The sequence below is a fragment of the Zonotrichia albicollis genome, chromosome 23, assembly GCF_047830755.1.
Source record: "Zonotrichia albicollis isolate bZonAlb1 chromosome 23, bZonAlb1.hap1, whole genome shotgun sequence".
Taxonomy (NCBI): Eukaryota; Metazoa; Chordata; class Aves; order Passeriformes; family Passerellidae; genus Zonotrichia; species Zonotrichia albicollis.
In genome coordinates, this window is record NC_133841.1 from 2,534,596 (window position 1) to 2,560,173 (window position 25,578).

The 25,578-nt window shown below is 68.1% G+C and overlaps 2 protein-coding genes across 3 annotated transcripts; one reads left to right on the forward strand and one right to left on the reverse strand.

The window, feature by feature from the left end:
• Window positions 1–1,718: 1,718 nt before the first annotated feature.
• Window positions 1,719–16,542, forward strand: THRA (thyroid hormone receptor alpha). 2 transcript variants are annotated; one of them, XM_074557975.1, is made up of 10 exons: window positions 1,719–2,017; window positions 7,299–7,347; window positions 8,333–8,557; window positions 9,661–9,722; window positions 11,640–11,740; window positions 11,823–11,970; window positions 12,573–12,778; window positions 13,450–13,596; window positions 13,682–13,940; window positions 15,012–16,542. In XM_074557975.1, the coding sequence occupies exons 3-10, from the start codon at window positions 8,505–8,507 to the stop codon at window positions 15,260–15,262; spliced, it is 1,227 nt and encodes a 408-aa protein (XP_074414076.1). In that variant the 5' UTR covers window positions 1,719–2,017; window positions 7,299–7,347; window positions 8,333–8,504; the 3' UTR covers window positions 15,263–16,542. The 2 variants fall into 2 exon arrangements, with proteins under 2 accessions (XP_074414076.1, XP_074414075.1); XM_074557974.1 differs by having other exon boundaries at window positions 7,302–7,347.
• NR1D1 (nuclear receptor subfamily 1 group D member 1) lies at window positions 16,151–25,578 on the reverse strand. The gene is made up of 8 exons (XM_074557973.1): window positions 25,421–25,578; window positions 22,577–22,918; window positions 22,413–22,501; window positions 22,184–22,328; window positions 21,087–21,550; window positions 20,768–20,953; window positions 19,423–19,633; window positions 16,151–18,855 (listed from the first exon to the last, which is right to left on the reverse strand). Exons 1-8 carry the CDS (start codon window positions 25,446–25,448, stop codon window positions 18,656–18,658), a joined length of 1,665 nt encoding a protein of 554 aa, XP_074414074.1. The 5' UTR covers window positions 25,449–25,578; the 3' UTR covers window positions 16,151–18,655.

The following is a 25,578-nucleotide window of genomic DNA, read 5'->3' on the forward strand; positions in this document are numbered from 1 at the left end:
CAAGCTCGGCCACGGCCTTATCGCGGGCAGACGGCTGCGGGGGGCCGCGGCCGTGCCGTGTTTGCTGAGGATAAAGTGTACGGAACAGGCGGGGAGGGGCGGGGGGGCCGTCACGCTGCCGCTGCCCCGCCACGCTGGGAGCGCCAGGCAGGCCAGGAGGGCCCCAGGGTGACCCAGGGAGCGGGGGGATCCGTGGGGGCTGTGGGGACACTGGGGCTGTGGGGACCAGCGGAGCAGGAGGTCCTGGGGGGTCCCTCGGGGTTTGTGGGGAACAGCCACCAGCAGCCCCAGGTGTCACTGTCCTCCATCCCCTGGGTGTCCCCATCACCTGGGGACCACCATCCCCTGGAGATCCCCGTTCTCAGGGTAGCGCTGTCCCCTTGTTGTCCCCGTTCTGAGCAGCACCGTGCCCTGAGAGCCGCTGGGGACCCCCCTTCCCTGCACCCCCCGAGTAACCATCCCCTGGGCACACCCGTGCCAAGGAAACCTTCATCCCTTGGGGACCCTCCTCTCCTAGAAGCCTTCATCCCTTGGGGACCCTCCTCTCCCAGAAGCCTTCATCCCCTGGGGACCCCCATCCCCCTGGGTGTCACCGCATCGCCCGTGCAGCCCAGAGAGCGGGGTACCCACGGGGCTGGGGGGTGGGGGGCGGCCACACCGACCCCCCCGGGGGTCGCAGGGCCGAGCTGCGGGGTTCGGGGCGGGGGTGGGGGGCGGCAGAGCCCCTTTAAGCCCGGGCATGACGGGACGTGTAGTCCGGGGAGGAAAAGGGGGGGCTGGGAGCAGGGGCTGCTGGGAACGGGGGTGGGGTAGCACGGGCGGGTCGGGGGGCGACCCTCAGCGCCCTCCCCAGTGATCCCCCCGCGTTCCCGGTGCACGCCGCCATCCCCGGCCCCACAGCGGCTCCGGATGCGGCCCCACAGCGGGGTCCGACCCCCGTTCTCCCCCACATCCCCCGGGGGGCGCAGGGGCAGGGCCCCCCGACGTGCGGGTGTGTGGAAGTGAATCCTGTGGCGTGGGTCTGATTGGGACCCCCGTGCCTGGTGTGTGCCCCTCCCCGGGCCGGGCTGGGCACCGCGGGCTGTGGAGCTGCCCCCTGCCTCGTGGGCACTGTCACCAAGCCCCGTGGGGACTGTCCCAGATCTCCGTGAGCATCATCTCCACCCCACCGCCACCCAGCGAGGGCACCGCGCCAGCCCTTCCTGGGTGCTGTCCCCAAATCCTGTGGGCAGCCTCTCCAGTCCCCACTATCACAGCATGGCCGTGGGCACCGTCCCCAGCCGTGCCCTGCCCTCGTGGACACCAGGTTGTCACTGTCACAGCATCCCCGTGGCTGCCGTTCCCAGTCCCTGTGGGTGCCATCCTCCCACCCTGCCACGGGCATCCCCTGGGCCTCTCTGGGCACCGTCTCCGCTACCCCTCCGGCACAGCCCGCCACGCTGTGGTCGCCATCCCTCGTCCCCGTTGTCACTGTCACGACCTCCCCGCGAGCACCGTCCCAAACTCCTGTGGCCACGGGCACCAGCTGTGGGCACAGTCCCCAGCTCCCCGTGGGTGCCATCCCCAAAACCCCTGGGCACTTCCCCTCGCCCCCCCTGCCCACAGCCCCCCACCCTGCGCTCACCACCCCCCGTCCTCGTTGTCGCCGTCACCACATCCCCGTGGGCACGGCCAGGGCTCCCATCACACACACACACACACACACACACACACACCCTGCCACCGCCACCGTCCCCACCCCGCCATCCCGGGGTCACCCAGCCCCGGTACCCCCGTGGGTCCCCACGCGGGGCCGGGCGCGGCGGGTGCAGGGAGCGGCTGCGGCCGGCGGAGGGGGCTGCGGCCGCGGCGGAGCGGAGCGGGCGGGCGGCGGGGCCGGGGGAGGGAGGAGCCAGCGCCGTTCGTCCGCCGCCGCCGCCGCCGCTGCGCCCCGCTCCGCTCCGCGCCCCGCACCGCCGCTCCGAGCCCCGCTCCGCGCCCCGCACCGCCGCTCCGCGCCAGCCGCCGTCGACCTCAGGTACGGCCCGAGCGGCCCCGCCGGCCCGAGCGGCCCCGCGGCCCCCCGGTTGTTTACGGCCGCCCCCCCCGGGCCCCCCCGGCTGAGCACGGGCGCAGTTCGGTGCGTGGAATGGGGGGGCGGGCGGCGATCGCTTCGGGAGCCTTGGGACCCGCGGAGGGCTCGGGGGCCGCGAACCGCGAGGAAAAAACACGGGCAAAGATTTTTTTTTTTTTCTCTTGGAAAATCCGGGCGTTTGGCGTGGGGCGGGGGGGCCGCGTTCCCCCGTGGGGGGCGGGTGGGGAGGGGGGAGCACCGCGCCCCCCACCCCCAGCGCACCCGCGGCTGCTGCATGCGGGGCACGGCGCTGCCCCCCGCCCGCCACGCCGCGCCACGGGGGCAGCCCCCCCCGGCCGTGGCCCCCCGGCCCCGCGGCCCCCCCGTGGCCGTGGCGTGGCGGCGTGGCGGGGTCCGGGCCGCGGCGTGGCTCTGCGGTGCTGGGCGCGGGGCCGCGCCGTGGGCAGGTCGCGGGGCCGGGCCGTGGGCAGGCCGTGGCCCTGTCGCGGCGGGGGGGGGAGGAACCGTGGACGGCCGGGCCGTGACGGCGCCGTGGGGTGTCCGTGAGGGTTTTAGGGGCCGCTGTGTCCGCTCCCCCGCACCCACCCCGCAGGGCAGCAGGAATGCTGCGATTTTTTTTATTTTGAAAATTTTAAATTGTTTTTTTAATTATTTTTTTTTGCGCCGAGAGCGGAGCGCGGGGGGGGCGGGGGGGGCGGTTCGGCCGCTCCCGGTTAGGGCGGGGGCAGCGGGGGGGGCGTCCCCGGTGCGGCGGGGTGGGAGGGGGGGGCTCGAGTCCCGCACCACGGGCTTCGCCCTGAGCGGGGCGCGGGGCGTGGCGGGGGCTCCCCTGTGCACGGCGCCCCGCGGTCCCGCGGCGTGTCCCCCACCCCAACCCCGGGGGGGCGGATCCTGCCCCGGTCCGGTGTCGCCGCCGGGGTTAGGGATGCGGTCCCAACCGGACTCTGGTGCGTCCCCACTGTGCGATGCGGGGAAACTGAGGCAGGGGCGGGCGGGCGGCACGGCCAAGGTCACCCCGGGACCGCGACCTTCAGCCGTGACCCCCCCGCCCGGGACTGCCACCGGCACCGACACCGGAGCCGCACCGGGAGGCCGGGCAGCGCCTCACCCCGCCTGACCTCCGACGGCACCGGGGACCCCCGCGGCTCCGCTGCAGCGCTAAGGGGGCTGGGGCCGCCGTGGGGCGCGGGCAAACCCCGGTGGAACCGGTTTGGGGGGGCTCCCCTGCCCGGGGGTCTTGGCGCAGGGTGGGGACGAGGCGCGTCCCCCCCTCCCCAGGGCAGCTCCGTGCGGCTGCGTGCGCCCCCCGCACTGGTGCGGGCCCCGGGAGCGGGATCCTGGCGTGGGGGCTCCACGGGCACCCCTTTCCCTCCCGCGGCCGTGACCTTCGCGGGGTCGCCCCGCGCTCGGGTTCGCGGAGCGGGGAGCGCGGGCCGTGCGCTCCCGGTGTCCCCGGTGTCCCGCACCCTGCGGAGCGGGCACGGGGGGGCTGCGGGCGCACCCCCGACCCCTCCTGACGGGCGGCGGCTGCAGGAAGCGGGACCCCCCCCGCAATCCCCCGGCCCCGCTCCTCGCCCCGCCAGCGCGTTCCCGGGTCAGCGGACACCGAGGCAGCGGCGGGGCCGCCCCGGGGGTCCCATCCCGCGGACCCCCGGCCCCGCCGGACCCCGCGCAGCCGCCGGGGCGTGGGGGCGGGGCCGGACGCCTGGGTGCCCCTCCGGCCTGGGGGGGAAGAGGAGGAGGAGGAGGAGAAGAAGGGGGGGCGCGGTGTAGGCGAAGGCGGGCGCGGGCTGCGCTGCCAGGGCCCCGCTCAGGCTGGGTGCGGGCGGGGGGCGCGGCGGGCTCGGTGCCGTTCGGGGTGTCCCCCGCGCTGCAGACCCTCGGACAGGGTCGGGTGGCTGCAGGAACACTGCGACCACTGTCCTGTGTGTCCCCTTCTCAAGGGGGACACGGTGCCGGTGCCGTGTCACGGTGCCTGTCCCTGTGTCCCCTCGTGGGTGCCCGCGCTGGGCACCTCGTGGCGGCCACCTCCCCCCCTTCACCAGGGGGAGGGGACCCAGGAGCTCCCCCCCGTCCCCGTGCACGTGAACCAGAGCCCCCGATTTAGAAACGTCCCATGCCGTGCCAAGGGCTGAGAATAGCTCCCGGCGTCCCGGCACACCTCCTGGGGCCAGGGGCACCCCGCGGGGCTCGGGGCCCGCAGCCACCCCAAAGAGCTGAGCCTGGGCACACTCAGCACACACCAGGTGCTCGGGGGTCACCCTCTTGGGTGACCTCTGCAGCCTGGACAAGCTGTGACAGCGGGATGAGGCACATCCTGTGTGCTGGCACAGGGGACATGCTGCTGGGGATAGGGGTGTGTGGCTCTTTCTCTGCCAGGCAGCTCCTGTGGGATGGGGAAGAGGAGGCACAGCTGAATGCTCACACACGGCAGGAAGGAGTGGCTGGAGTGGCCTTGGTTGGATGCAGAGTTCCTGGGAATCCTGGGGGCCTTGGTTGGATGCAGCATTTTGGGAATCCTGGGGGGCTTGGTTGGATGCAGCATTTTGGGAATCCTGAGGGCCTTGGTTGGATGCAGAGGTTTGGGAGTCCTGGGGGCTTTGTGGGGGCTGCAGGGCCAGGGCTGGGTCGTGGTGCAGGTCCCCTCTGTGGTGATGCAGGACTGGTCAGACACAGGACCTGTCAGAGGCTCAAGGCCACAACGTTGGGTGCCCTGTCAGTGTCGGGACAGGTCACCAGCCCTGCAGCCACCAGCTGTGCTACGAGTGGTGGCTTCAGGGAGCCCTGAGCCACAGGGAGGACACAAACCCGGGCTCAGCCATCCTTTGTGAGGAGGGGGCACCATGCAGCGCCCCCATGGCACTGGGTGGGCTGCCCTGATGTCAGGCCCGTGGCATCCCCCTTGCTCGGGTTGCCCAGCTGCTGTGCATGCCTGGGATTCCTGCAGCCTCCTGACACAGCACGGCACGGCACGGCGCGCTGTCCCCACTGCCACACGTGCCCGCAGTGCTGCATGGCACTGGGTGTGATGGTGTGCCGGGCACTGGCACAGGTGTGTGACAGCAGCAGCCGCAGACACGCGTGTGGCACTTGGCACGGCCTCACACACGGGCATCGGCGCGTGCCGGGTGCCGCCAGCCGTGGCACGGCAGGTGCCCCGTGCCTGGCCACACTCCCACGGCACGGCTGTGCCAGCCGGTGCAGCCAGGGTTTGTCAGGCAGATCTATGCCAGCCTGGTGCCCACCGTGACACTGCCCTGGTGCCCACCGGGACACTGCCCCAGTGCCCAGTGTGACAGTGCCCCGGTGCCCACCGTGACGCCGCAGTGCCCGCGGTGACGCTGCCCTGGTGCCCACCGTGACACTGCCCCGGTGCCCGCATGGCCGGGGATCCCTGGCCGGCGGCCGCGGGGCTGCCCTGCCCCCAGCCCGTGCTAATCACGCTAATTGGCACCGTGGCTAAAGCGCTTAGGGCCTCACCTCCCTGACCCGGCTGGCAGCTGGGCTGGGGGGGCGCTGGGACCCCCGGAGCCCATCTGTGCTGGGGGGCAGGGACACGGCAATGTCCCCGTGGGGCAGCCCTGGCACCCACAGAGGCGGTCAGTGCCTTTGTGGAGGGGTCTCCCATTGTCTGGGGGGTCCCCGGGGTGGGGTCCGTGGGGAGCGGGGTGCTGGGTGCCCCCGCTGGGGCGAGGTGGCTCCCGCCGTCGGGCCCAGCCCCGGACTTTGCCCCAGGGTTGTTTTCAGCCGCCTGCAACCACCCGACTCAGCAGAAACGCTCCCCTGGGCGTGGGGCTGGGCTGGGGGGGCGCCGGGGGGGCTCCCGCCGGCTGCCACCCCGCTCCCACCCAGCACCCACCCAGAGCACCTGGCGCTGCAGGTGGGACGCGCGGGTTTGGGTGCCGGCGGCGCAGGGTGGGCTGAGACCTGGCTGCGCTCATCACACGTGTCCCGCTGGAGGAGGAGGAGGAGGAAGAGGAGGAGGAGGAGGACGAGAAGAGCCGCCTCCCGTGTCTGTCTGTCTGTCTGGGCCGCCCCAGCGCGCCCGGGATTCCTCGAGTGACGGTTCCTGGAGCGGCACCGCAGGCTCCGCCGGGCGATCCCAGGGTGCCGGTGATGCCGAGGGTGTCAGGGGGCTGCTGGGGTCTCGCTGGGGTGGCGAACCCCGTCCTAAAACGCCGCCCCGTTTATCCCTAAACCTCTCTCGTTTGGGGCTGCACCCACCAGGCCACCTCAGCGGGGAAACTGAGGCGGGGCGGCCAAGCCCACCCAGCGCACGCCGGCTTTGGGGACAGCCCATATTCCACCGCAGAGCGGTTCCAGCGCCACGTCGCTGCACCCCGAGCCCCACACATGCCCCGAGCGTGTCGGGGCTCTGCCGGGTCCCGGGGGAGAGGGGCGGGGGGCGGCGGGGGGGCCGGTGCCCGGCGGGGGCCGCGCAGCTCTGGATCCCTGCCAGTGCCTATACTTGGAAGTTCTCGGCGCGCCGTTCCCATATGGAACAAACATTTGCTGCTGCAGCCCCCGGCTCTATAGGTACCGCCGGCCCCAAACCCGGCCTGAGGCTGCGGGCGAGGGGCGTCCATTCCTCATAAGACCCCCCCCCGAGGTGGGGAGTGCACCCCGGGCTGGTGGGTGCGCTGCGGTGCCTCAGTTTCCCTCAAGAGGCTGCTGCAGGCGACGCCCCCTCCTCATTCTGGGGGGCCCCTCATGCGAACGCCCCGTGCAGCGCAGGGTGCTCTGTGCACCCATGGGTGCAGCATCCCTCACCCCCCATCCTCCGCTGGTTGGGGTGCCCTCATCTGGGAGAGGGGGGCGACAGCAATGGGGGCCGGCGTGGGGGTGTCGGGGGGGCCCCCCAGCCCCGTCCGCCGCGTTTTAAATCCGCCGGAGGAATTTCTGTGGCGGCCAAGACAAACGTGACCTACTTTCTGCTGTCCCCGCGCGGAGCGGAGGAGCCCGGGGCTGGGCACCGCGCCCGCCGCCGCCCCCCCGCGCCCCCCCCGCCGCGGGCTCCGGGCCCCCCGCGCCCCTCGCACCGGGAGGGTCACCGGGGGGTCACGGGGAGGGACGGGGGGTGTGAGCAGGGCCCCCCCATCGCACCCGTGGGATGTGGGCGCCGAGAGACGGCGGTGCTGCTGCCGTCATTGGGGAGGGGGGTCCGGGGGTGCCCCCCGGTGCTGCCCGTGCCCTGACCCCCCCACCCATCGTGTCTTTGCCACAGCAGAGCTCGCAGAGGAGGGATCGCCCGGAGCTCCGGCGCCCCCCATCCCGTAAGTGGCCGCCTGCCCCATCAATCGCCCCATAATTCACCCCCAGCCCCGGATTTTGGGGTGTTCAGCTGTGCAGTGAACATTGCTGCCCTCTGCACCCCCCGCCCCAACGCTCCCCCCTCCTATTGGGGACCCCCAGCCCTGCCCCAAAGGTGGGGGGAGCTCCGATCTGTGCGTGCTTGTGCTTTGCTGCACACTCACAGCCCAGGGCACGTTCTCACACAGCCTTGCACCCCTGGGTGTGCAAAAGCACACCCACCCACGCCTGTGCACGCTCACAGAGCCTTGCACAGCCCTGCACACGCTCTCACACACGCCTTCCATGCTGCCACAGCCTAACATAGCTGTAGATGTTGTTGCACACCCATGCACGCGTTCACGCGTGCGCTGCATACCTGTGCATGCTCTCACACACCTGTCCATGTCCTTGCACACCTGCGCATGCTCTCACACACCTGTCCATGTCCTTGCACACCCATGCACGCTCTCACACATCTGTACATGTTCTTGCACACCCATACATGCTCTCACATGTGCCCTGCATGCTCTCCCATGGCGTGGCACACCCGTGCATACGCTCACACACTTGTACACATTCTCATACATGCTCTTCCCCAACCCTGCACACTCTTCCCCTGCTTTAATGCTCCCACAGCCTTGCACACCTGTGCATTTCTCACACCCGTGCATTTCAACCCCCCGTGTGCGTTTCACCCCGCTCTGCCCTCTGGCCCAGCCCCGCTGCTGTCACACCCTGCACGTCGCTCCCTCCTTGACTTCTCACACGTCCCTCCTGCCCTTGCCCAGCCCTGACCGCCCTTACACGCTCCACACACCCTTGCACGCTCACACCCACCCCCATCAGCATCCACACCTCCCGGGGGTGCCCCATCCACCCCACCCCTACCTGGGGGTCCCCTCTGTGTCCCCTGGGGCTGGTCCCACCCCTCTCCCGGCGCTTTGGGCTGACTCCGGTGTCCCGCAGGGTCCGGCCCGGGATGCTGCGCGGTGCTGAGCACTGAGGGGCACCATGGGGTGCGCGGCGTAGCCCCCCGCCGTGGCCCCCCCCCGGCCGTGGCCACCCCGCCGTGGCCCCCGCGTGGCGCCGGAGCCCCCCCCCGGTCGGTGCTGAGCGCTCCTTGATGGAATTGCGGTGAATGGAACAGAAGCCCAGCACCCTGGACCCGCTGTCGGAGCCAGAGGACACCCGGTGAGCGCCCAGCCCGGCGCGGGGACACGTGTGGTACTGCTTGGGGTGGCACTGCGCGTCCCTGCGCCCTCTGTGTCCGAATGTCGTGTGTGTCCCCAAGTGTCCCTATACCTGCTGCACCCCTGTGCCCACTGTGTCCCCTGTACTGTCGTGCCCGGTGTGTCCCTGTGCCCACCGTGTCCCTTTTATTGTCCTGCCCGGTGTGTCCCTTGTGTCCTCGTGCCCGCTGTGTTCCCCTGCACGGTCATTTATGTGTCCCTGTGTCCTGGGTGTCTCTCGTGTCCCCATCCCCTCCGTGTGTCCCCACGCACGTTCCGTGGGTGTCCCCATGTCCTGTGCACCCCAGCCCCACCCTGTACCCCACATGTCCCCAACCGTCCCTCCCGTTCTGGGGATCACCCCCACGTGTCCTGGGTGTCCCCCTGCAACCAACGTGTCACCAGGTGTGTCCATGCCCAGGTTTCCCCACTCGTGTCCCGCTCATTCGTGCCTCTCCCCGAGGGGGCCCCGAGCCCCCCCACTTCTCTATTTCGGGGTCACCTTGGGCTAAAGCCCCCCCTGATGGGGGGGGGGGTGTGCGGGGTCCCCATGTCGCCCCCCCCTCCCCGCAGGTGCCCCTCCCCCCCCCCGCGGGGCCGGGCGCGCGCGGACCCCCGCCGCCCGCCATTGGCTGAGCCCCCGATGACGTCACTTCCCCGCTCAGCCAAAAGGACATTTTGTCTTTGACTGTGAATGAGCCCCTCCCCCCACCCGCCCCTCCCCCCCCACCCTTCCCCCGCCCCTCCCCCACCCCCACCCACCCTTCCCCTCCCCCACCCGCCACCCTTTCCCTTCCCCTCCTTTCCCCCCCCAGGGGCGGTGCCGTGTCCCGGGGGGGGGTCCCGGTCTCGGGGGACTGTTCTGGGTGGGGGGGGTCCCCAGGGCCTTCTCCACCCTCCCCAGCCGCACCCCACCCGTGACATCGCCGCGTTGGGACCCCCGGGCGGGCCTGCAGGGAAAGGGGGCCGAGGGGGATTTTGGGGCGCTGTTGGAATTTTGGGGGGGGGCAGCGGGAATCCATGGGCGCCGTCCCAGCCTGTGATCCCCTCCCCCGGCTCCCGCAGGTGGCTGGATGGGAAGCGCAAAAGAAAGAGCAGCCAATGTTTGGTGAAGAGCAGCATGTCAGGTATGGGGGTGCACCCCCGGCTCCCGCTGAACCCCCCCGGGCACCCCATAAACCCTGCTGGGCACCCCCAGCTCACCCGGGCACCCCATGAACCCTGCTGGGCACCCCATGAGCCCTGCTGGGCACCCCGGCTCACCCGGGCACCCCCTGGCCCTGCTGGGCACCCCCGGCTCACTCGGGCACCCCATGAGCCCTGCTGGGCACCCCATGAGCCCTGCTGGGCACCCCATGAACCCTGCTGGGTACCCCCGGTTCATCGAGGCACCTCATGGGTCACCCTGGGGGCCCCGAATTCTTGCCAGGCTCCCTATATGTCACCTGAGTCCCCCAAAATCTATGCACACCCCTCGTCCACGATGGGCACCCCAAGATTGCTGTGTCTGCGCGCCCCAATGTCCCACGGGCACCCCTGGGCTCCCCGGAGTCGCACGGACCCCCCCTTGTCCCCAATGGGCGCCCCAATGTCCCATGGACACCCCAGGTCTCGGCTGGGCTCCCCGGAGTCCCACGGACACCCCGTGTCCCCTGCGTGTACCCCAATGTCCCACGGACACCCCTGGGTTCCCCGGAGTCCCACGGACACCCCGTGTCCCCTGTGGGCACCCCGGAGTCCCACGGACACCCCTGGGTTCCCCGGAGTCCCACGGACACCCCGTGTCCCCTGTGGGCACCCCAGGAGCTCCCATGTCCTTGCCAGGCTCGCAGGGACACCCCCTGTATCCCGGGCACCCCAAAGTCTCTCCCTGCACCCCACATCCCTGCAGGGTTCCCCTCAGCTCGGGGCGGCGCTATCGGGCCGGCAGCGCCCTGGGGTGGGCGATAAGGGGGGCCCCGCGGGCGCTGCCCCCCGCCCTGCCCCATTCCCCGGCGGGGAGCGGCCGGCGCCGTCGGGAGCTGCCGGGGGGGAACCGGGGGGAACCGGGCGTGCGGCTCCCGCCCCTCCCCTGCGCCTTCCCCGCTCCCTGAATGGGGGGAACACCAGCGGACCCCCACATGCCGCACCTGCGGAGCGCCACAGGGGTCCCCACGCCTGCGTTTGTGGGGTGCAGCAATCCCGGACACCCCTCGAATTGTGGGGGGCACCCAGGCGTTCAGCCCCCTCCCCATACCCCCCACCCCTTGGGGCTTCCCACTTCCAGCCCCCCCAAAACTCGAGGGGGGCACAGGAGGGTGCTGGGGACCTGCTGATGATCCGTGCCTCAGTTTCCCCGAGCGGTTGGCGGTGAGGAGGCTGGGGGGGCTCTGCTCCCCGGACAGCGGCGGGGACAGTGTGTCTTTGTGTGCCAGGGGGGACAGGGGGCCCCCCCTGCTGCTGGTTAATGGGATAATGGGGGCTTTATTGGTGCGGGGGGCTCGGGCACCCCCCACTCACACACCCCAGAGTTAACCCTTCCAGTGCCGGGGTGGAGGCAGTGGCAGGGCAGACAGCGCTGGGTGCAGACAGAGGGGAAACTGAGGCACGGAGAGGGGAGGGTGTTCTGGGCATCCCTGGCATGGGGGGTGATGCTGCTTGTGCCAGGGGTCTCTGATGTGGGGTGTGCAAAGGATCCCTGATTTAGGGCTCCTGGGGGGCTCTGATTTGGGGTGTGCAGAGGGTCACTGGTACAGGGTGCTCCAGGGGTCCCTTACTTGGGGTTTCTGGGGGGGTCCAGATGTGGGGTGTGCAGAGGGTCACTGGTACAGGGTGCTCCAGGTGTTCCCTTGTCATGGAGCACTCCAGGGGCCACTGACTTGGGGTGCCCTGGGGGTCCCTGACGTTGGAATTTCCATCATGGGGTGCCCTGGGGGTCCCTGACATTGGAATTTCCATCATGGAGTGCTCTGGGGGTCTCTGTCATGGAGCACCCCATGAGTCCCTGCTGTGGGGGGCCCTGCCCCGGGGTGCCCTGGGGGTCCCTGACTCGGGGGTCCCCCCAGGGTACATCCCTAGTTACCTGGACAAAGATGAACAGTGCGTGGTGTGCGGGGACAAGGCCACCGGCTACCACTACCGCTGCATCACCTGCGAGGGCTGCAAGGTGAGCTGGGGCAGGGGGGGTTTGGGGGGCTCAGGGGGGGCTCAGCAGGGCTCACTGTGTCCCCCCCTTTCGTCCTCCCCAGGGATTTTTCCGTCGGACCATCCAGAAGAACTTGCACCCCACCTACTCCTGCAAATACGATGGGTGCTGCGTCATCGACAAGATCACCCGCAACCAGTGCCAGCTGTGCCGCTTCAAGAAGTGCATCTCCGTGGGCATGGCCATGGACTGTGAGTTGGGGGGCACTGGGGGGGCTCGGCTGGTGGGGCAGGTTGGGGTCCTGGCACTTTGGGGCACATTGGGGTACCCAGATTGCTGCAGGACCCCAGGGCAGGTTGGGGTCCTGCCACTTTGGGGTACCCAGATCAGCTGCAGAACCCCAGGGCAGGTTGGGGTCCTGGCATTTTGGGGTGCCCAGATCAGCTGCAGGACCCCAGGGCAGGTTGGGGTCCTGGCGTTTTGGGGTGCCCAAATCAGCTGCAGGAGCAATCTGTGATTTCAGATGCAGCAGTGGGGTGGGATGCACGAATGGGGCGTCCTTGCTGATTGTGGGGGTCCCAGATGATAGTGGGGGGCTTTGGGGAGGTGGATTGGGGTCGTGGTGCTATGGGGTGAGTTGGGATGCCCAGAGCAGCAGGAGGAGGCTGGGGGGTCACTGTGGGTGCATCTGTGGCTGCATTGTGAGGGGATCCCCGCTGATGCTGGGGGTCACTGTGGGTGCAGCTGTGGGGTGCATTGTGAGGGGATCCCCGCTGATGCTGGGGGTCACTGTGGGTGCAGCTGTGGGGTGCACGACTTGGGGGATCCCCGCTGATTCTGGGGGTCCCGGCAGTGGTGCTGGATGACTCCAAGCGGGTAGCCAAGAGGAAGCTGATCGAGGAGAACCGGGAGCGGCGGCGGAAGGAGGAGATGATCAAATCCCTGCAGCACCGCCCCAACCCCAGTGCCGAGGAGTGGGAGCTGATCCACGTTGTGACAGAAGCCCACCGCAGCACCAATGCCCAGGGCAGCCACTGGAAGCAGAAGCGGAAATTCCTGGTGAGGGGATGCAGTGGAGGGGCTCTGTCACCACCTCGGGCGCTCGGCACATGCGTGGTGGCAGTGCCAGGTTTGGGATGTCACCGTGTCCTTGGGCACTCGAGGGGGGTTGGGACATTGCTCGGCGTCCTTGAGCTGGTCACCCCCAAAGGGTTCAGGGGTGAGCAGTGACCGAAGGGGACAGCTGTGCCCGCGGGTGGCCCTGGGCTGGCCCTGCCGCTGGCCCTGTCACTGTCCCTGTCATGCAGCTCCCTCTCCTGGCTGCTGCACCAGCCCTGCCACGGCTGTTCCCGGTGACATGGGGGCCCCAGAGGGGGGACAGGGTCACATCATGGCCTCACAGGGGTCCCAGGGAGGGGGAGCAGGGTCACACTGCACCCCCAACACCACTGCCCACCATGGGGGTCCCAGAGGGGGGGCACGGTCACACTGCACCCCCATGTGCCACTGTCCACTGTGGGGGTCATGGAAGGGAAAGAGTCACTCTGCACCCCCTAACACCACTGTGGGGGCCACAGGTTGGTCACACTATGGTCACCCCACACCCCCAGTGCCACCGTGGGTGTCCTGGGGTGGGACATGGTCACCCCACACCCGCCAGTGCCACCACGGTGGTCCCAGGGGACACATGGTGACGTGACACCCCCCCAACACCACCGTGTCCCCCACAGCCTGAGGACATCGGCCAGTCCCCAATGGCCTCCATGCCTGACGGGGACAAAGTCGACCTGGAGGCGTTCAGCGAGTTTACAAAAATCATCACCCCGGCCATCACCCGCGTGGTCGACTTTGCCAAAAAACTGCCCATGTTTTCAGAGGTAACGCAGGCTGGGGACTTTGGGAGGCGTGGGGTGCTCTGCCCAGTGTCTACATCACACCAAACCCCCCCAAAACTGCCCCCAGCTGCCTTGTGAGGACCAGATCATCCTGCTGAAGGGGTGCTGCATGGAGATCATGTCGCTGCGGGCGGCCGTGCGCTACGACCCCGAGAGCGAGACGCTGACGCTGAGCGGGGAGATGGCGGTGAAACGGGAGCAGCTCAAGAACGGCGGCCTCGGCGTCGTCTCCGATGCCATCTTCGACCTGGGCAAGTCCCTCTCTGCCTTCAACCTGGACGACACCGAGGTGGCCCTGCTCCAGGCTGTGCTGCTCATGTCCTCAGGTAATGGGGTGATGGGTGCCCCGGTGCCCAGGGAGTCAGAGGGTTTGTTGGGTGGGCACCCCAATGCTCAGAGTTCTCGCTGTCCTGGGGAGGGGTTGGGTGGGCACCCCAATGCCAGAGATCCCCTGCAGGTTTGGGGGGAATTGGGTGGGCACCCCCATGCCCAGAGGATGTCCATGGGGATTTTTGTGTTGGTACCTCTTTGCCCACAACCCCCAGCATTTAGAGGTGCATTGTGTGGGCATTACCATGCTCAGAGGGTGCCCATGGGGATTGTTGTGTTGGCACCTCTTTGCCTACAACCCCCATAATTTGGGGGTGCATTAGGTGGGCACTGCCATGCCCAGAGGGTGCCCATGGGGATGGTTGTGTTGGCACCTCTTTACCCACAACCCCCAGCATTTAGAGGTGCATTAGGTGGGCACCCCAATGCCCAAAGTCCTCACTGTCCTGGGGTGTGTTGGGTGGGCACCCTGATGCCAGAGCCACCAGCATTTGGGGGTGCATTAGGTGGGCACCCCAATGCCCAAAATCCTCACTGTCCTGGTGGGTGTTGAGTGGGCACTCCGATGCCAGAGCCCCCCAACACATTTAGGGTGCATTGGGTGGAAATCATGCCCCCTGGATTTTGGGTGGATTTGGGGTGGGCACCCCAATTCCCAGAGCTCCAGGAGGATGTAGAGGGCACCTAGGAGCACAGGCTGAGCCTCTTGGTCCCCTGGGCATCCCTGCCAGGCTGGGGTGGGTCTGTGGGGTGGGCACCCCAACAGCCAGGGGGTGTTGGGGACACTCAGCCCTATGAGAGGGACTGGGAGAGGGGCTCCTCCATGGGCAGGGAATGCCAGGACAGCAGGGAGAGATTTAAACTAAAAAGGGGAGATTGTGGTGGTGTATTGGGGAAAAATTCCTCTCTGTGAGGACCTGACAAAGGGAAGTGTCCAAGGCCAGGCTGGATGGGGCTTGGAGCACCCTGGGACAGGGTGGAAGGTGGACATTGGGAGGTTTCCCTGCCATCCACCCAAAGCATTGCGTGATTCCACCACTTCCTGACGATTCCTTGGCTTCCTGCAGACCGGACGGGGCTGATCTGCGTGGAGAAGATCGAGAAGTGCCAGGAGACCTACCTGCTGGCCTTTGAGCACTACATCAACTACCGCAAACACAACATTCCCCACTTCTGGCCCAAGCTGCTGATGAAGGTGACGGATCTGCGGATGATCGGCGCCTGCCACGCCAGCCGCTTCCTGCACATGAAGGTGGAGTGTCCCACCGAGCTCTTCCCTCCCCTCTTCCTCGAGGTCTTCGAGGACCAGGAGGTGTAGGGACGACACCACCCCCACCCTGTGCCCCCCCAAACCCCGCTCTGGCCCCCTGCCCCCCAAATCTTTCTCGTGTCCCCCTGTAAGGACAAGGGGATGCTGTGCCCAGGGTGGGGGTCCTGCTGTGCCCCCCAACAGCCACCCCCCACCCTCCCACCCCCCGCCCCAGGACTTGACGAATTTTGTTTGTTTGCACAGGGAAGGGCCCCGACGGTCGAGCGTTCCCTTTATTGTCCTTCTCTTCGTAGATTATTATTTTTTAAGCATTTATTTCCCTCCCTGAGAGGCTAAAATATTAAACTAACTGCACTTTGGAAGGAGGAGGAGGAGGAGGAGGAGGAAGAGCAGGGAGGAGAGGAGGGGGCTCTGGGCTGCACAGGGAGAGGCTGCCCCGGCTGGGGGGCCGTGGCCATATGCACTTTTGGCCGGGCAGCAATTTGGGGGGCTGGGGTGGGGGCCAGGACCCTCTCCCATAGCAGGGCAGGGGCTGGGACCCCCATCCCCTATAGTGGGGTGAGGGCCAGGACCCTCCCACAGCAAGGTGGGGGCACAGGGGGGGCACAGCAGTGGCGAGGGGGACCCCAGCCCATCGGGGTGCAGGGCTGGTGGACCCCCCCCCACCCAGCCCGCTGGGTCTGCCCCGGCTGGGGTGACCCCCCTGTGTCCCCCCCCCACTTATCCCCAAATTTGGGGCCAGAATTGGGGTTTTGGGGGGGGGTTCTCTTGTCTTTTTTTTTGGGCTGAGAGGAGACGATTTTTGTGCCAAGCGCCGCGGATGGTGGGCGCTGCAGGACACTGGGGTGGGGGGGCCGCTCCCTCCCCCCCAACCCCCCCCCCAATTTTCCGTTGTCCTTTTTTTTTTTTTTTTTTTTGTTGTTGTTTTTTCCCCCCTTGTCCTCGTGGGTTTTGTCGTGTCCGTCAGGAGTTGCAAAGGCCCCGGAGGCGCCGGCTGGGGGGGCTTTGGGTGCCCCCCCACTGCACTACTGCCCCCCCCTCCCCGGCAGCAGCACTTTGGGGGGGCTGCACCCCCCAACTGCCCCCCAATGCTGCCGGGGGGGCCGGGCTGAGGCGGGGGCCGGCAGGGGGAATCCCACAGGGGGCTTAAAGGAGGGTTGGGGGGGGCACAGCTGTGAGGGGGCACCCGGGAATGGTTTTATCACCTTTTTAAACCCCCCCCCCCCCAAATTTAGGTTTGTGAATTTTTTCTTACCTCAGGCGGAGGCCGAGGGGGGGGTGCGGGCCGGGGGGGGGCCGGCAAGGCAGGCCGGGCCCACCTAAGCTAATATATATATATATATATATATAAATATATATAAAATATATAATTTTTGTAATTAAAAAAAAAATCTTTTTACGGGTCGTTTAAAAGCAGAAAATCCCAACACCAGACACGTCCCCCCCCCATAGGCACAGGGGGGCCGGGCTGGGCTCCCCCCACACCCCAAACTCCCCCCCAACCATTGGGGTTATGTTGGGGGGGCCCTGCCAGACCCCTTGCAGCTGGGTTGGGGGGCACAGCGGGGCTGTGGGGTGCCCTGGGTCAGGGGGTGCCTGCCCCCAGCCCCAAATACCAGCGCCGGATTGGACCTTGGTGCAAAATGTCTTAAACCCCCACCCAGGGGCCTGGCTTGGGAGGGGGCCTGCTGGGACCCCCAGTTTGGGGGTCCCCACTTTGAGGGGTCCCAGTTTGGGGGTCCCGGCAGCACCGGCTGCGGGCGGTGCAATAGGAGCCCAACACTAACGCCCGCACTGGGCGGGGGGCACAGGTTTGGGGGTTCGCCCCCCACCCCTGGCACAGCACCGGTCCCACCTCGTGCCTTCGGGCCACGGGCGGGGCCGCGGCACCCGGGCGGTGCCCCCCGAGCCCGGTGGTGGCCGTGACGGTGCCGTGGCTGTGCCATGTCGGTGCCAGTTGGCGCAACGCCGGTGCCACGGCCACGCGTGTCGTGCCATGTCAGTGCCATGGCAACTCCTGTTGGTGCAATGAGGGCACGGTGCTGGTGCCATGGCTGTGCCGGTACCGTGGCCATGCCATGCCGGTGCTGTGGCCATTCCAGTGCTGGTACTGTGGCCGTGCCAGTGCCGGCACCACGACCGTGCCATGCCAGTGCTGTGGCCGTTCCGGTGCCGATACCGTGGCCATGCTGTGGCCGTTCCGGTGCCGGTACCATGGCCATGCCGTGGCCGTTCCGGTGCCGGTACTGTGGCCATGCCATGCCGGTGCTGTGGCCATTCCGGTGCCGGTACCGTGGCCGTTCCGGTGCCGTTCCATGTCGTTGCGGTGCCGCTGCCGTGTCCCCGCGCTGCCCGCGCGTTCCCGCGCACACTCCGCGCGACACCGCGCGCTCCCGTCGCGACACGGGACGTGTCTTAATCAGCCCCCGTGACCCCCCCATCCCCCCACACGGGGCCCTGGGGCAGCTTGTCCCGGGCTGGGGGGGGGGCTCAGCCCGGCCCCCCCCACCCGCTGCCCACCCGCACGCCCCCCACCCACCCTTGACACCCCCCACGCCCCCCCCCGGGCCGTCCCCGCGTCTCCGTCTCGCGTCGCCATCGCACGTCCAGCATCCAGCGTTCGGTCCCGGGGGGCCACAGCGGTGCCCCCCACCCCTGCGCCACCTCCCCCGGGTCACCCCGCGTCCCCCCCCCCGGTCCCCGTGCCCCCCGCTGTGTGTCCCCCCCCCCCCCAAGCACATACCTCATGGCTCCAGAGCTGCCCCTGCCCACGGGCGTCGAGCCCGGCCAACAGCTGGCCCAGCACGGCCCGGCTCGGCTCGGCGCGCCCCACGCGGGGTCCCCCACTATGCAGGGTGCTGGGGAGGGGGGCGGGGGGGAGTGGGGTTGGGGGGGGGTCGCGGCCGGCGTCGCTGAATGTAGGGGCGCGGGCCGGGGGGGCCGTGGAGCCCCCGTGACAATCACAGTCTGTGACGTGCGATTTTAAACCCTTTTGTGTTTTGGTCAGGATTTTAAAGAAAGATATTTTTATGGTAATTGTTGCTGGTCTATTTTACTATATATTTATGTAATAAATATATGATGAAAAAAAAACCAACCAACCAAACCCCCCCCCCCCGTCCCCTCCCCGACCACCCTCCCCTCCTCTAGACCCACCCCACCCTCCCCAACACGGCTCTGCGTCCCCCCCCGGCCGCCAGAACGGGGGTGTCGGGGTGAGGGGACCCCCCCCGGCTCTGCCAGCGGTGCCGTGGGGGCGGTGCCCGATTTGGGGTGGGGTGGGAGGGGGGGTCCCAGCATCCTGGCGCCCACCTCGGGGTGAATCCCTGCGAGTCCGACGGGGTCGGTGCTGCCCCGGGGGAGGGGGGAGTCTGTGTGTCCGTCCCCCCCCACGCTGTGGTGTATGTACAGGGGTGTGCGGGGAGGGGTCCGGGGGGGGCACTACTGGGCGTCGATGCGGAAGGAGAGCAGCTTCTCGGAGTGGAGGTTGTTGAGGGTGCGCAGGTCCGGCAGCTTCAGCAGCAGTTTGGTGAAACGCGAGGTCTCGGCCGGGCGCGTCTTCAGCACGAGGGCGCGCAGGGCCCGCAGCAGCGTCTCCTGCAGCTGCTCCACCGAGGCCGTGTCCTCCATGCCCGAGCGGTCTGGCGAGGCAGGCAGGGGAGGGGGCACCTCAGTTCCACCCCCAAAACCTCCTGATCACAGCCAGGCATCACCCCGATCTCAGCACTGAACCCCCTGATATCCCCCCCCATCATCTCAATGCCACCCAAATCCCATCCCTGAATGCGCCGAACACCCAACTAACCCCCTGATCCCAACCCCAAACCCCTTGATTCTTTTCCAAACTCCTCTGATCCCAGCCCCAAATTTGATTCTTTTCCAAACTCTTCTGATCCCAGCCCCAAACTCCTCCATTCTTTTCCAGACTCCTCTCCTCCCAGCCTCAAACCCCTCGATTCTTTTCCAAACTGCTCTGATCCCAGACCCAAATCACTCCATTCTTTTCCAAACCCCTCGATTCTTTTCCCAACTCCTCTGATCCCAGCCCCAAACCCCTTGATTCTTTTCCAAACTCCTCTGATCCGAGCCCCAAATTTGATTCTTTTCCAAACTCTTCTGATCCCAGCCCCAAACCCCTCCATTCTTTTCCAAACTCGTCCGATCCCAGCCCCAACCTCCTCAATGTCCCCAAATCCTCCCGTGCCCACCTGCTGAGACCAGGACAACGGCAGTGAAGAGCCCCAGCTCCTCGTCACTGAGCTCGAGGGCACTGAGCTTCTCGCTGAAGTCGAACATGGCCCCCAGCAGGTCTCCCATGCCCATGGCCCACAGCTCCTCCAGCCCGTACCGCGTGCGGCTCATGAACGTCACCGTCTGCTCCTTCACGTCGAACAGCGACGCAAAACGAACCATCAGCACCTGTGGGCAGGGGGCAGGATGTGGGACAGGGCACCAGGCAGAGCCACGGGCACCGTGCTTCATGCCAGGGACATCGGTGTCCATGTTACAGCTCCCAGATGTGGGGCACTGCTGTGCCATGGGGCAGCAGGCAATGCCAGGGGCACTGTGCCATGCCATGGGCTCTGTGATCCATATTGTGATCACCAAATGTGGGGTGCCATGCCATGGGCACTGTGTTTCATGCCACAGCTCCCAAATGTGGGTCACTGCCGTGCCATGGGGCACCAGGCAGTGCCAGGGGTGTTGTGCCATGCCATGGGCTCTGTGATCCATATTGGGACCACCAAATGTGGAGTGCCATGCCATGGGCACTGTGTGATGCCATGGGCACTGTGTTTCATGCCACAGCTCCCAAATGTGGGGCACTGCCATGCAACCAGACAATGCCAGGGGCACTGTGCCATGCCATCGGCTCCGTGATCCATATTGTGATCACCAAATGTGGGGTGCCATACCATGGCTCCCAAATGTGGGGCACTGCCATGCAACCAGACAATGCCAGGGGCATTGTGCCATGCCATGGGCTCTGTGATCCATATTGGGACCACCAAATGTGGGGTACCATGCCATGGGCACTGTGTGATGCCATGGGCACTGTGTTTCATGCCACAACTCCCAAATATGGGTCATTACAATGGGGCATGGGGCTTTGTGTTAGCCCGTGGTGCCCAGTTGTGGGGTACCATGCCATGCCTGGGGCATCGTGCTTCATGCCACAGCTCCCAAAAGAGTGGCACTGCAGTGCCATGGGGCGCTGTGTAATGCCAGGAGCACTGTGCTGCATGCCACAACTCCTGCTTGTGAAGCACTGCAGTGCTGCAGGGCTCCATGCCAGTCCTCAGGGCACTGTGCCATGACAGGGACACCGTGCTCTGTGCCACAGATCCCAAATGTGGGGCACTGCAGTGCTGTGAGGCACCAGGCAATGCCACGGGCGCCGTGGCTCTCAAATGTGGGGCACTGCAATGCCACGGGGCTCCTGCTGTGTTTTGGCCCACTGTTCCCATGCTTTGGGGCTCCGTGCCAGTCCATGGGGCACCGCTGTCAGTCTGTGGGGCAGCATCGAGCCCTCACCATTATCCCAGGACGTACCTCAAAGGTGCCAGCCTTGAGCAGGGTGACCTGGTCGTGCTGGGAGAGCGCCTGGAAGCCGGGAATGTGCTTGGCGAACTCCACGACCTCGCGGACGGCGGGGGTGAAGCTGAGGGAGAAATCCTCCCAGATCTCCTGCACGGAGCGCCCGCTGCGCCCGGGCACGTGGCTGTTCATGGGGCACGCCTGCGGGGGAGCGGCGGTCAGCGGGCACCGGGGGCACCCCCGGGCTCTCCCCACCGGGGAGCGGGGCACGGATGAGGGGGTTGACGTGATTAGCGGCTAAAAACAGCCTGGGGAGGGGAGCGGGAGCGCTCACCGGCAGGACGTCCTTGGGGCCGCGGGGCCAGGGGCACCCCCGCGGGGCCGGGGGCTCGGGGTAGGCGGCGGGGCACAGCCGGGGCTCGGGGGGCCCGGGGGCCCAGGCGGGGGGCGCGTCCCAGCGCAGGAGGCCGCTGTCGCAGGCGGGAGGGGGTCCCAGCTTGTCGTGCGCGTAGATGAAGATCTCCTTGTGCGCCTTGGCCACCTGCGCGATCACATCCTCGGTGGCCCCGCCGGGGCTGGGCGAGCGGGGCGGCGTCAGCTGCTGCGGGAACTGCGAGAAGCAGGCGGGGGGAGCGAGCGGAGGGGGGCCGGGGGGCGCTGCGTGCCCCCCGCCCGCGGCGGGACCCTCGCCGGGCCCCGGCATCGGCGGTGGGGCGCTGGCCATGCCGCCCATGGCGCTCTGCATCTCCGCCAGCATCCGCTGCTTCTCCCGCTTGGGGATGCGCCCGAAGCGCACGGCTGGGGGGGGACACCGGGGTTAGGGGGACATCAGCGGCTGGAGGGGACACCCCCATGCACCCCCAGACCTGAACCATGAGGGGGTGATGGGAGCGGGGCTGCATCTCTGCCCTGGGTTTGGAGGGGACACGCAGCCTTAAAAATTGAATACTCGGTCCTGGAGGGGGACCCAACATAGGGGGACCCATCCCGGGAGGGGACAAGCAGCTTTTTAAATTGGAATACCCGGTCCTGGAGGGGACACAGAGCCCTGAACATAGGGGGACCCATCCCAGGAGGGGATGTAGAGATCTGAGTAGAGGGGGATGCATCCAAGGGGGGGATGTACAGCCTGGATGTTGGGGGACCCGGTGTGGGAGGGTCAGCCCTGGCCATGGGGGGGACATGCAGCTCTGGGCACGGGGCACTCAGTCTTGGAAGGAACACGCTGCCCCACATATGGGGGGGTGCCAGGAAAGGGGGACACATCCCGTGGGACAGGCACAGCACCCAGCACAGGCGGGGAGCGGCTCCAGAGGGGAGGCACAGCCCTGGAGACATCCCAGGAAGGGACCAGCGCGCTGGGCACGGGGAAATCCCACCCCCGGAGGGAATCCCCGGCTCGGGACGTCACACGGGTCCCTCCGAGCTCACCATCACGGGACATGCCGACCAGCAGGCACTTCTTGAAGCGGCATTGCTGGCAGCGGTTGCGGTTGATGCGGACGATGGAGCAATTCTCGTTCTTGAGGCACTTCTTGTACTGGATGTTCTGCTGGATGCTGCGGCGGAAGAAACCCTGCGGGGCGAGCGGGGGGCATCACTGGGGGTCCCCGCAGTGTGACAGGGGCTCCGTGCCCCATCCCCGGCCCCATCCCGGTACCTTGCAGCCCTCGCAGGCGTGCACGCCGTAGTGGAAGCCGGAGGCGACGTCCCCGCAGACTTTGCAGAGCAGCACCATCCCGTTGAGCTCTGCGGGGGGACGGGGGTCAGCGGGCTCCAGGGGTGGGGAGACCCCCCTGCTACCCCCCCGGGAGCCCCACTCACTGGTGACGGTGCTGCCGGCTTTGCTGGGCGAGCTGCGGCGCCGCTCGTCCGCGGGGACCGGCTGCACCCCGGGGAAATTCACCGAGGAGCTGAACGAGGAAGAGGAGGTGGAGGAAGAGGATGACGACGAGGAGGAAGGGGAGCCGTCTTCATGGGGGGCCAGCGTGGCTCCGCCATAGGCGCGGGAATCCTGGAGGGAGCCGGTGGGCGATGGTGGGAAATAGGTTGGGAAGGGCTGCGAGCCCGACTGGGAGCTCCCGTTGGAGCTGTCGCTGCACAGGGACACGGGGCTGGTGCGGGTGGGAGAGGCGCCGCTGGAGCCCACGTAGCTGATCACCCCACCTGCAGAGAGAAGGAGCCACTCATGCACCGAGCCGTGCCGGGCTCAGCCTCCCCCGCCTCACGGAGGTGGGTGGGATGCCCAGGGAAGCACCCCAAATCCATCAGCAATCAGGATCCGTGGGCATCCCGCGCTGCCACACGTGCGCTGAGCCGTGCCAGGCTCAGCCTCTGCCAGCTGGGGAGGGGGAAACCCCTCGGAGAGCGATTGCAGCCCCAGGTGGGGTGGGATCCATAGGGAAGCATCCCAGATCCGCGGGCATCCCGGTGGGTCAGTTATGCACTGAGCTACACCAGGCACCGCGGGGGCGGTGGGGGGGAAGCCCCCCAGAGGGGAATCGCAGCCCCACGCGGGGTGGGGTCTCCAGGGAAGCGGCCCGGATGCATCCCGGATCCGTGGATCTCCCGCTGCGCCGCACGTGTGCCGCCCACCCTGAGTCAGGCACCGCACCCAGCGGCAGCCACGGGCCGCGGCCCCACGTGGGACGGGGACAGCCGGGTTTATCCGGGTACGTGCCGGCTGGGGACACGGGCAGGGCACCCCGGAATTGCCTGCAGCAGGAATGTGGGCTGGGAACCCTCTGCAGAGGTGAAATCAGGAGGTCACGGAGTTGCTGCTGCGGTTCCTGGCTCGGTGCCTGCAGCTCCCGCCCCACGGCTCCCGGGACGGTCCCACGGTGCGGCCCCCCGGGACGGAGCCCCCCACGGCACTGGGGTGCCCCCAGTGCAGCTCCCCCATGGCACCAGCGCAGCCCCCCAAACTGAGGGCATAAGTCCGCACTGCAGGACTGAGGAGCTGTGTGAAGACCCCCGAAAATGGGGAGCAGGATAGGAGGGGACACACGCGTGGCCCCTGGCTGAAGGCACAGCCGTTGTCACCCCACTCACGGGGCAGGGACAGCAGCACCGGGACACGACTCCGGGCTGGGACACGTGGATGGTGATGTCGGGGACACACGGGATCACCAGGGCCATGTGTCTCCCGCCGCACACGGTGCCGCTGGCACAGATGCCACGCGCCAGAGCCAGCTTGTCACCATCCCCCTCTCCCTGAGCCACCTCCAAAGGGGGTCACCGAATTGGGGACAGTGGGTCCCACCTCCAGGCCAGCTGATCCTGGGGACCCCCCCCGCTGCTAAGGCACCAAAATAATGGGGGGATCCCCGCACCCCAAAGCCTCGGGACACCCATTTAAGGGTTTGGGGTGCGGGGATTCCCCAGAAAGGCTTGCCCCAGAGAGAGGGAAACTCTGTTGACCCCAAAACAGAGGGAACCCCCCCAAATAGCCTCCCCGCAGCCCCCCCCGAGCTCAGGCGGCCTCACGCCGCCGCCCCACGTGCTCCAGCCGCACGTGGCCCCCCTAAACCCCGCCCCTTCACGCTTTACCACGCCCACCCGTCTCTCATTGGCCAAACTTTGCCCCGCCCCTTCTCGTTGCCCCGGAGACAGAGCCGCCCCCCCAATGAACGGCGGCGTCCCCAGTTCCGCGCGTGACGTCATCGATGATGTCATGTGCCGACCAATGGGAGGGGGCGGGGCGGGGCTGAGGGGAAAACAAACTCCGCACGTGGCAGCGGCGGGGAGGGGGACACGTGCGGGGGGGACACGGGGGAAGGGGGGGGCACCGCCTCCGGTCCCCCCCTCCCGGTGCGCAGGGAGCCCCGACACGCGCGGCACCGCCTCGGCCGTCCACGGGCTGCCCGGTCCCGTGGCCGCGGTGCCGCTGATAGGGACAACCCGGTCCCATGGCCACGGTCCCCTCCGGTCACCCTGATCGGTCCCGCCGCCCGGTACACACCGATCCCCGTGTCCCGGTTCCTGGACAGCCCGGTGCCGCTGCCCCAGGAGACAACACCCGGACCCGCTTCACTGCCCTCCGGTTCCGCTGCCCAGGACACAACAATCCCCGCTCTCACCCTTCCTACCCCCGTGTCCAGCACTCTCCGGCGTTCGGGAATCCTCGGTCCCGGTCTCCGGGACACCCGGGTCCCGCCGCGCTCCCCTCCGATGCCGCTGTCCGGGACCTCCCGGAACACAGATCCCCGTTCTCAGCCTTCCTACTCCCGCGTCCCGCACGCTCCCGCGTTCGGGACACCCAGTCCGGTCTCCATCCCTCCTGCCCCGATTACCGGAGCACCCCGGTGCCGGTGTTCACATCGCCCCGGAGTGCAAGACGCCCGGTACCGGCGCGCAGCCCTCCCTACCCTCCTCCCGGGGACACCCCGGCCCCGCTGTCCGAGCCTTACCCCGCTCCGCAGGACCCCCCGGTCCCGGTAGGACGGAGCCCCGTTCCGGGACGCGGTCCCAGCGCGCATCCTGCCCGGTCGGGCGTGCGGGACCCCTCGGTCCCGGTGTCCGGACCCCTCCAACTCGCGTCTCAAGCGCGCAGCCCCTCTCCGCGGTCCCGGGGCGCTGCCCCCCAATCCGCTCCGGTGCCGGGGACCGCTGCCGGTGCCGGTGCCCGCACGGTGGTCCCGGGGGTGGGGGGCTCCGCGGGGCACTGACCTGTGCTGCCGGCCTCGGGGGCCGCCATCCTGTCCCGGCCCCGTGAGCCTCCCGGAGCGGAGCCGCGCCGAGCCGTGCCGCGCCGCCGCCCGGTGCGGGCTGTTGTGCGCCCGCCGCCCGCCCCGCCGCCCCCCGCACCGGCCGCGGCTGCGCACTGG

What these genes read in the sequence shown, in the direction of transcription:
- THRA (XM_074557975.1), top strand. Translation starts at nt 8,505, where the DNA reads ATGGAACAGAAGCCCAGCACCCTGGACCCGCTGTCGGAGCCAGAGGAC. An exon ending in AGCAGAAGCGGAAATTCCTG is followed by an intron (nt 12,779 to 13,449) that starts GTGAGGGGATGC and finishes TGTCCCCCACAG; the next exon opens with CCTGAGGACATCGGCCAGTC. An exon ending in TGTGCTGCTCATGTCCTCAG is followed by an intron (nt 13,941 to 15,011) that starts GTAATGGGGTGA and finishes GGCTTCCTGCAG; the next exon opens with ACCGGACGGGGCTGATCTGC.
- NR1D1 (XM_074557973.1), bottom strand. Translation starts at nt 25,448, where the DNA reads ATGGCGGCCCCCGAGGCCGGCAGCACAG. An exon ending in GCCCCAAGGACGTCCTGCCG is followed by an intron (nt 20,954 to 21,086) that starts GTGAGCGCTCCC and finishes GCTCCCCCGCAG; the next exon opens with GCGTGCCCCATGAACAGCCA. An exon ending in CGTTGTCCTGGTCTCAGCAG is followed by an intron (nt 18,856 to 19,422) that starts GTGGGCACGGGA and finishes CTGCCTCGCCAG; the next exon opens with ACCGCTCGGGCATGGAGGAC.